The sequence below is a fragment of the Schistocerca nitens genome, chromosome 1, assembly GCF_023898315.1.
Source record: "Schistocerca nitens isolate TAMUIC-IGC-003100 chromosome 1, iqSchNite1.1, whole genome shotgun sequence".
Taxonomy (NCBI): domain Eukaryota; kingdom Metazoa; phylum Arthropoda; class Insecta; order Orthoptera; family Acrididae; genus Schistocerca; species Schistocerca nitens.
In genome coordinates, this window is record NC_064614.1 from 250,942,424 (window position 1) to 250,953,329 (window position 10,906).

General features: G+C 38.3%; 1 protein-coding gene across 15 annotated transcripts in view; it reads left to right on the top strand.

Annotated features, from left to right (window-relative positions):
• The window catches only part of LOC126247140 (synaptopodin-2), a 420,967-nt gene extending 411,336 nt beyond the window's left edge, over positions 1-9,631 (top strand). For all 15 annotated transcript variants that reach the window (XM_049948459.1, XM_049948460.1, XM_049948464.1 and 12 more), the window contains one exon: positions 9,204-9,631. In XM_049948459.1, coding sequence (XP_049804416.1) covers positions 9,204-9,379 — 176 coding nt within the window. In that variant the 3' untranslated portion in view covers positions 9,380-9,631. The remainder of the gene's footprint in view (positions 1-9,203) is intronic.
• The last annotated feature ends 1,275 nt before the right edge of the window (positions 9,632-10,906 follow it).

Sequence of the window (10,906 nt, forward strand, 5' to 3'; positions counted from 1 at the left end):
AATACAAGCAAAGTATGGAGAGACACTATGAAAGAATAAGGAATCCAGCACATTTACATCTCAAGATTTTACCCTTGTGGAAATCCAGTTGAGAGAATCTTCCGAGAGTTGAACCTATTTTTACGGACGTACATACCCAAACAACATTATAAATGGATCGATTGGATTTATGAATTTGAGAAAGTGTATAATGACTTACCACACTTATCGACAGGTTATTCACCTAACCAAACAGTATTTGGTGAAAGTATTGTGCCAGAATGGATGAAGAAATTACCTGCGATAGAACAAAAGATTACCAAGAAAGAAGATATGGTGAAGAAGGTCTATGAAAACCTGAAGCATAAAGCACAATTGAGAAAAACCCGTTTTGATAAAAATGTGAAGAAAGTAGTCACATATGATGTAGGGGAAGAAATTTTATTGAGAAATCACCCAAAAGCATCAACCAGGAAAAGACTGAATAATAAATGGCAATATTTATATACAGGTCCATACAAAATAATGAAAATATCTCATGAAGGGAGCTACCTCCTGGAAGATTGTGATACTGATGTAATTAAAGGCTTGTTCCCTCACATAGACCTGAAGAAGTATTATCAATAATGAGCAAAATATAGATTCAAGAAACACTGAATGATACCAAGACTACACTCAGAGTGGACTAAATAAAAGTACCAGTGGATAAATACATACTTATACTAACTTACAAAGAAAATTAAAGAATGTACCGACGATTTCCATGAGATACCTTCTTGGTATCAGCAACAATGACAATGCTGAAATACGATTTATCCTCTCACCGAACAGCGAGGATGGATGATTTAAAAGTGGAATTAAGAGGAAAAGAAAAGGACCAAATCCTCTCTGGTTAAACAAGTGGCCTGATAAGGGTTTTGGCCTAGGATGCCAATCGTCGAACCCGGCTGTGGTCCCTGCCTTGCACAGTCGGTTGAAGAACTGAGGGCTTCATCCAAGAAAAAAAAGTGTGGTGTGAATATGAAGTGATTAGTGCAAAGTGTTTCTAAGACAATCTATAAACAAATGTGGAATTTAGTTATGGGCATTTTGTCTAGGCCCATTAACTCAACTTAAATATTGTAGAATGTATGCACTGACTTGTTGAGTGAATCTGAGAGTGAGTGTATTCGCCGAAACAGTACACAAAAAAATAAGCCTGTTCTGTCTGGAACCCTCTTCAAGACATCACAGTCTGGGGGGGGCCGTGTAACATTACGAGTCAAGATAGCTGTAACGGAACTTGAATAGCGTAACGTTATCGTTAAAAACGCACGCTGCGCAATTTGTTACGATTTGGTCGGTCATAATAATAGTAACATGCTTTTGAATACCATTAAAATATAACGGCGATACCTGTTTAGTGTTATTGGAAATAATATGTAGTAAATTAATGAGTAAGATAGCCGATCCTATAAGAAGAGATAAAATTGGGCATATTAAGGTGTTTTGCTTTATATCGACTAAGCCGATGATACGGTGTCTTTTTTTTCCCGTTTACTCTTAGAAAAAAAAAAAAAAAAAAAAAAAAACAAGTAAAGAAGTGCTTACTGTGCGTTGTGAAAAACATAGGGGCGAATTTTAAATAGCTACGGTGTATAATCAGACTAACAAATGGACATTTATTTACGCAAATTCGCGGATAGCAAAGTGTCGTCATTGAACTGAGTACACCTACAGGGTGGTCAATTCTGGGATAAGTCTATTTGCATCTCACGAGGGACGCGGTATTGAGACCGTTTTTTTTTTTTTTTTTATTATATCGCGGAGAGCGGGCTTCAATTTATAAAAAGGAGAAAAGCTGTATCATTATCATTAACTGTTGGTGTCAAGCAACCAAAACTGTTCATCAAAGGGTTTCGGTGAATGAGTGGTGAATGCAAAATGAAACTGTGAACGAAGCTATGTTAAATAAAATAGAAGAGACAAGACAGTTTGGTCGTATCTGTTATTATTCTATAAACTGTAACATTTCTTCTCATTGTGCGAAGCCTTTATAGACGATCGTTATGACAATTTGTTTTGAAGGGATCTCGTTACGAGTTAAGTTTTGAGGACCTGGTCAAGAGGGGATAGTTTGTAGATCCTAAGTACTGCAGCTATTCTGGAATCAGGTGCTACCGTGACCATTGTGTGTTGTCAATGGCTTAAGGTCATCATATCTCATGCTCTAAGATCGACGCGCCTTTCCTCTTGATATAACGGTGTCTCACGGTAACAACGACAACGCCGACGACGAAGGAAGATACGGTAGAGTGGTACAACATGCAATGTGTGGTTTTCATGAGCAATAAAAAGGGCAGAAATGATGTTTATGTTGATCTCTATTCCAATTTTCTGTACAGATTCTGGAACTCTCAGAACTGAGGTGATGTTTGTATATAGAAAAGTATTTTAAGAAATATTCCTTGTAAAAGTAAATTTGAAAAAAAAAATGTTTTTATAAGTTATTTTTTCTAACGTGGTATTCACTTTCCGTACATGCCTCATACATGATAAACAAGTGTTTTGCTATTGCTACATGTCATCTCCCCCCCGCTCCTTCCTCCACTACAAGGTCTCACAATGCATTGAGTGGAGTGATGGGTGATGGGTGGACAGCATCACCGAAAGCTAGCCATGAACCCCCAGTGCTTCTGTAGCCCCCATAGGGTGCGTAAGTGGCACTTGGCTGATGCTTTGATTTTAGTGAGCTAAAGCACTGAGTCCCAAGCTTTGCTTAGGGTGTAGCCTCTGTCTCTGTTAATTCACCACTTGAATTTGAATAGCCACTTTCAGAAGATAGTCACAGAATTGCAAGGTCTGTCTTAACACCTCAGTTTCATGCCTCTTTGAGCCCCTGTAATAATGCAATGTTCTACAACCACAGATTTTGTAGGTTTCTTAAGTTCAGCGTGTCTTATGTGTTCATTGCCTCTTTCTTTGACTGTCCACACAGCCTGACCGATGTATGCCTCACCACATTTACATGGAATACACTGTACACCTGGTTCACAGAGCCCAAAATAATAGTCCACCATGCCTTAATAGTGCACACATTTGTAGAGGTGAATGGAAAATGCATTTAATGTTACATCAAACCAGGATTCTGCTGATGTTATTGGATATTTTCTGGCGTACAGCAGATACACCATTGTCTTATCCCCCTCCTCATGTTCTATTTGCTGGGACTGTACCTTCTGCCTGAAGACAAGGTGCATACATCTCCTGCGATAGCCACTCTTCTTGAATACATGTTTAAGATGGTTGAAGAGTATGCAGTACTCCCCTATGCTGTGAAGTATGATGGCAGATTGCAGCATGGAGATACACATCAGTGTGGGTGACTTTCCCATCTACACTGTGTCCCATAGTGCCATCCTTTTTGCGCTTCCCAAAGACATTCACGATTTCCTTCAACAGGGTCTGGCATAGAAGCTCAATGGTCGTGTTCTTCATTCTGCTGATTAGATCTCCCTTCACTTTTCTGTGTGCTGGATCATCAAGTAGATTGTACATTTTGTGATTGTACTCTTGCATTTCCTTTGTCTTCAGGCAGAATAACTATTTCAGGTCATTCTGTATTTCTCAAATGGCAGCTCTTTCTGCTTTCATGTTGTTCATACCTGGTGGAAAGGCTCTAGTGAGTGGATGGCACATTTCCTGGTGTTTTTCTTCCACATCTTCAGTGATGGGTGAGGAAATTACTTGTTATATACCACTGATGGAAATCTGCAACAGGTACAGCAGTCAGTGTTGGTGCAAAGTTGAGTCCCTTTTCCACAACTGATTTCCCACATGATCAATCTCTTTCCCCATGAAGTTGATTACGGTTCGTCATTGCTCTTCTTGCAGTTGTTGCTCTCTTACTGCTAGCCATTTGAACCTAGAGACTTGTTTGGCAGTAATACTGCTTCAGGATCAGTCCACATGATTCCAAGAGACAGCATCAATCCGTTCCAAGAACTAGGTGAGAAAAAACAAGTCATCTCTAAGTGGAGTGTGAGTAATTCCTTAGATGGTGTGTCCAGTCACCAATGTGTGTATTAGATCCTTTCAATTACTAGGACCAGACTACTTCTTCTTGTGATCTGATGGGTGGCCACAGTTTTTATATGATTTCTTCGTGAACATTGTTATTATACAGTGGTCACGGCACCTCACCAGGAAGGCTAGAGAGCTGAGTAGAAGCTCATTACTGTCAAGAATCTTATTCAGCTTCTTAAGTCTCTGATATGTCTCCTCCCCATAGAGGAGTCTGATGTGTGATCGTAAGCTTTCCTGGCAAATTGACTGTTTGTGCTGTTCTGAGGCATCCAGGCAAGTGCAGTCATCTTCATAACATCATATTTCAGCAGTGTATCTTGCCATCATAATCAGGTGATACCAGTAGAAAGAGTGTCTTCACTACATCCCACCTCTTTTATACTGTGATGTCTCCCCACCCTTTCTCCCATTACCTGCCCCCACAATGTGTCAGGTGGAGTGGTATGGTGATGGCATCACTGAAGGCTGGGCATGAACCTTGGTTTCTCAGTACTTTTGTAGCTCCTGTCAGGCACAGAACAGACCCTTGGCTAATGCCTTGGTTTTAGTTGCCTCTGTGCTGGGTCCCAAGCTTTGCTTAGGGTGTAGTGAATGTCTGTTGGTCAACCTGTTGGCCACTCAAATTTCAATAGCCTCCTTTCATTTCTTAATGCCTCATTGGGTCTCCTGCATCCATGCAATGTACTGCAACCACAGATTTTGTAAGTTCCTTAAGTGTCTTCTGTGTTTCTTGTATCTTTCTTTAATTGTCTGCACAGTCTGACAGATGTACACCTTACTGCATTTATGTAGAATGCAGTCCCAAAACTGTGGGGTCTGTCTTAATACCTCTATTTCTTCATAGTTCATTGAGTCTCCTGTAGCCATGTAATTTTGTAGGTTGCTGAAGTTCAGTGTGTGTCTTAATACCACTGTTTCTTCATGCTACATTGGACCCATTGCAGCCATGTAATGTTCTGCAATTACAGATTTTGTTAGTTCCTTAAGTTCAGTGTGTCTTCTGTGTTCCTTGCATCTTTCTTTGGTTGCCCGCACAGTCTGCTCATTGTATGCCTTACCACAACTACATGGAATATGCTATACACCTGGTTTATGGAGCCCCATGTCATGCCCGTATTTGAGCTATCTTGGCAGGCTTTCTTCCTCCAATATTGCACAGACTAAGCTTTGCTTAGGATGTAGCTGTTGTATTGATGAGCCTGTTGGCAACTCAAATTACAATAGCCTCCTTCAGGACACAGTCCCAAAACTATGAGGTCTTTCTTAACACTTTCATTTGTTAATACTTCATTGAGTCCCCTATAGACAGGCAATTTTGTAGATTGTTTAAGTCCAATGGGTGTTCTGTGGTTCTTGGATCTTTCTTCAGTTGCCTGCACAGTCTGCCTGATATGTGCCTTACCCCGTTTACATGGAATACTGTAAACACCCAGTTTACAGAGCTCCAAGCCTCCTTTCACCATACCTAATAGTGCATGCATTTTCAGAGGTGGATGGAAAACACATTTTATGTTACATTGAGCCAGGACTCTGCCCATTTTATTTGATACTTTGCCAGTATATGACAGATAAAACATTATCTTATCCTCCTCATCGAATTCTGTTCGAAAATACAGAACACATTTAATGTTACGTGGAACCAGGATTATGCCCATTTTATTCCATACTTTGCCAGTGTACAACAGATATGCCATTGTCTTGCCCTCCTCATCATGTTCTGTTTGCAAATAGAATGTGACAAGTAGCATAAGACAACGACATATCTGCCATACACCAGTGAAGTCTCAAATAAAATTGGCAGAATCCTGGCTTGATGTAACATTAAGTGCATTTTCTGTCCATCTCCAAAAATGTGTGTACTATTAGGTGCTGTGAAAGACAACTTGGGGCTCCGCAAACCACATGTTTACCATATTCCATGTAAAGGCATACATTTGGCAGATTGTGCAGGCAATTGAAGAAAGATCCAAGGAACACAAAACACACACTGAACTTAAGCAACTTATAAAATCTGCAGTTGCAGAACATTGCATGGCTACAAGGACCTCAATGAAATATGAGGAAACAGAAGAGACTGTGGCTACACACAAGCAAAGTTTGGGACCCATTGTAAAGGCAACTAAAATCGCAGCGTTGAGCAAGAGCCACTCACATGCACGATGGAGGCTACAGAAGTACTGATAGACCAAGGTTCGCTCCCAGCCTTCAGTGATGCCAATCCTCCACTACTCCATCCGATGCCTCGCATAACCAAGTAGTGGGGAAGGGGTGGGGAGAGATTACAGCACGAAGGAGGTAGGATGTAGCAAAGATGTATCATGTGAAGATAACAGCATGGTACACTATCGGAGTATCCTGTTACAAAGACGACTGCACATGGCCGGATACCTGAGAGCAGTACAAACAGTCAGTTTGCTGGTAAAACTTAAGATTGGACTGAAACAAGTTTTACATACATATTCTTGATTTTGTGGCTTATTGTTACAGATGTATCTGTAGAATGAAGTTTCAGTAAAATATTTTAGTGATCAAATGGAATGAAAACAATATGATATACATTTAGACAACAGCGGGCACAATCTTAAACAGAGACAAATGAATGATAATTGATATCTTTCAGCATAGTAGCACTGATTTTTCAAATAGGATTTATAATGTTGCACGAGTGATGTAGTTATAGCTTTATGTAAGAGTTCTGTTGCCTTTTGTAGGTAAAAGTTTGGAACTGCACGTTGTTGATTAATAAAACAATATTTCAACCCAACATTCAAGCTTCTGCATGCAGAGGCTACATCTATTTTTGCATTTTTTGTATTACTACTAATTGTAACAAAATATAGCTCCTCAAACTAAAGAGCACTGTTTTGATAAAATATCTTTGTGATCTTACTGGGTTCGTCTCATCATTTCTGCAGGACCTTTTCTCTTTGTGAAATGAATGCTCAATAGACAACAATTTGCCTACTGAGATATCACATCATGTCTTGTGAACCAAATGACACCTCAATAGTCCCTAACATCTTTCCTACAAAGCAATAGTAATAATGCTGAAGAAACTGTGAATGGGATGGAGAATGCCATGTAACAATCAAAACTATGTTTCTATATTACAACTTTAACAAATAGGTGAACATATTATGTGGAACTTTTTAAAAATTAGGAACTATATTTTATTTATGTATTAGCCATCCGTTAACAATAAATATTTTATGTGTGCTGTCCAAAAGATGTGCAGACTATGTGTTCGGCCAGGTGTCATATATGGTGAGTCAGCATGTCTAGTGAAGAAAACAACTGATCTCTGTTAGTCCTGGTCCTGCTCACAGTTTCAATCTAGCATGCTTCTTGTTTTTGTTTGTAATTTGTGAAGAAGAACTGTTGATTGTCACATACTTAGACTGTTTATTATATCTATACTTTTCAGTCAGTGTGATAATGTTTCTCATCCTTACAGTGAAGTAGGTTTTATCTATTCATACTCTAATATGAAAATCTTCTTTAAAAGAAGAAATATGTTGTATATATTTTATGTTACATGTGAAATCAATGCTGGGGGTACTGCAGATGAAAAGCTGTCATTGAATGTATTAAATATTTCAAGCTAACGCAATATAAATTAATGTCGTGATTTCAAGACTTGCTTCAAAATACATGAGCAATATAGAAACATGTATCTGTTAGCTTCAATAACTTCCAAAATACATATTGAGGATAACATAATTTTTTTCCTGATTTTGTTGTTGTTTAGAACTATATTAAATCTTTACACATAAGCTGTCCCAACTTACTGTTTATCTGGTGAAATATAAATATCTTAACGTGAAAATATGTCTGCTCACTTGCATACTTTCAGTCTCAGCACCAGACTACCTTTGTGACAAGTATCCGTTGAGAACAGTCCATGTGCACCATGTGCTGCTGGATAGACGACTGTAGGACAAGCCTAAAATGATACAAGTTTGTGACACTGCCTCTGTAAACACATTTACGCAGTAATGATATCCTCAATTTTCAGCCCTCATGAAGATTCCAGGAAGTAAAATTATAACAGCTAAAATATGTCAACAGTATGGTTATGAACTTTTTTCCCAGGAGTGCACCCAGAAATCATTGCCATTCAGATATGGGTCAAAACAACAAAAAAAATCTGTCAGCTCAAAGCATCTCTGAATAGTTTTGTGTTATATGGAAGTGATGTAGCTCTCCAAAATAAATTTTTCTATTTGATGTAAAGCAAGTTTGCTATGTAGAGTGGAAGTTGGGCCAATTTGTATGGCAGTGACCAGCCATTTCCATGTGACATCGAGAAATAGTAGCAGAGCCTATTGTTTTTTTGTTAATACACACTGATATGTGTGTTAGTTCTGTCTCAGGTTTCTTAATTTCATGCATGATACAGCATTTTACTGATTTTGCACTTCACTCCGCTTTTTCTTTTTCACTGATAATGTTAAGCACATATTCACGAGTTTCATGAGCTTGCCTTCTGTTATTTCTTTAAGATACCTGTCAGCTATAGGGTGGAACAGCAGCAGTAGTGGCTTTGATAAAGTGCAATGTAGGCACTGCATTCTGCTTTAAGATATTCCTTTGTGGAAATTTCACAGAGCTGAAAATATTGATCACATTTCTGGGTATTTGGGGAAATTATGATTATATTTCTGATTACAGTTTTCACATTAAGCCACAGCCCAGTCGCATTACTAATCTCAAACAGAATAATAAAACTTGATAGAACAGAAAAACAAAGCGCAACAGCACAAAACTTACTTGCTTCGGCACATAAGAGCATGTGCGAACTGAATGTAGCTTATCGATAGTGACAAAATTTGCAGAACGGAGGTAAATCTCATGCACAAACATTGGGTTCCCTTGACTGATGACATTTGTGCTGTTAGTTGTGTAATGTACATCTTGCTACTAATTCACAGCCATGTCAGTGTGTTACAATACGTTGGTTGCTGATCAGCCAAAGTGTAATATGTAATTTGTTACTGTATTCTTGTATTTTATATTAATGCATTGAATGTGCACCATTTGCTGGTGAAATTCTTAATTATCTTTGAAATTCTTAATTTTCTTGTGCATTTCAACATTAGTAAATTGTACTTATTTAAAACAAGAGCAAATTGTCAATTAATGTTACCTTCTGCTTTCAGTGCCTCCAGCTCCAGTGTACAGTTATGAGCCTTCTATTGAGATTGTTCAGGAACAGCCTCCTGCAGCCAGATTTTCATTCAAAACGCTGAACAATTACAACACAGCACCCAGAGGCTGGGGCCAAGGACTTGACTACTACAGACCAGTCACTTTTGCACCTACAAGGATAGGTTAAATACCACATGCCAAAACAAACTCATTTCATTGAAATCACCATGCTGCTCATAATTTCCTTTTTTCAATAAAAACTTTTAAAAATGCAAGTTATACACACTATTCACATCAAATAATGTTTATGTAGTGTACCTGATGAAAATGGTTAAAGCAAAACTTTCTGAGATGTGCCAAATATTTTGATGAGTGTTGTACAGTATTTCATGTACACCATGAGTCTTACTTAGTAAAATACAGAAAAAAATTATTACAATATTGATTTGTTACTGTTGCTTCCTCATTCATATTTTCCTATATGTAACCATTCTGTGGACACAAGATTCATTAGTGGCCATTCTACCCATTCTTTTGCTGCTTACAACATCGGTCATTACAGCTTAAAGAAGAGCTTCAGTTGGAAACTTCGTAGATTCCATGTTCTTTCAGGTTTGCATATATTTAGTTCAATAATTACACTGATTACTTCGACCGCCCCCGGTATCTGAGTGGTCAGCATGACAGAAGGGCCAAGGTTCGATTCCTGGCTGAGTTGGAGATTTTCTCTGCTCAGGGGCTGGGTGTTGTGTTTTCCTAATCATCGTCATTTCATCCCCATCGACGCGCATGTCACCAAAGTGGGGTCAAATCGAAAGACTTGCACCCGGTGAACGGTCTACCCAACGGAAGGCCCTAGTCAGACGACATATACATTTTACTGATTATTTCTGACTACAAGTTTTACTAAAAAAATCAATACATGTCATAGGAGGAAATGGCACAATTGGTATAGAACTTCTTGCTTAATTAAACATATGACTGACAGCCTATTCTCGAGTAGCCACCAAACTATGGCTGTAATTTTTGGATCATAAAAATTATCCCAATAGCATACAAAAATCAGATGAGCTTATTTTACAGTTCACCACAAAAGAAGAATTACATTCACTCTTAATTTTGTTCTCTGTGCAGGCTGCACATTACCTCAGAACAGCGTCTGCTCGATGTCCCTTCACTCGGCAATGTAGATACTTACAAGATGATGTAAAAGCAGCGTTGATAAAAAAACTCGATCTAATATCTACAATTACTGAGGATGCACAACACTAGTAATGAAAGAAAAGTCTGTAGAAAAACTATCATTCAATTTTATTGGGCAGTAAGAAAATGGATTAGCTTCTGGAAAATAATGTCCGAAATTTCCACACAAAAATGTTTATTTTGTCTGTATAGCCAAAGAAGTGGTACTATTCAGTCCACATTTAAACTATTGGCTATTTTCTTCCAGCTCACAATTCATATACACATTTCATACACACAACAGCCAGAAATCTGTCCACACCCAACCGGAACTAAACAACAGTTTCACAGTCATTAATTTCTCCACTATCTCAGTTATTACATTCAGTCCTTCTTGTGGATTTCTAAAAAAGAAATTGCTCACCAAAACTGCTCATTTGTTGAATACTGAAACATTCCACGCAAATACTATGAAGGCCAAATTTTCACACGCTAATATCTTTCCAACAAAAAAATTCCAATACTTCCAAAC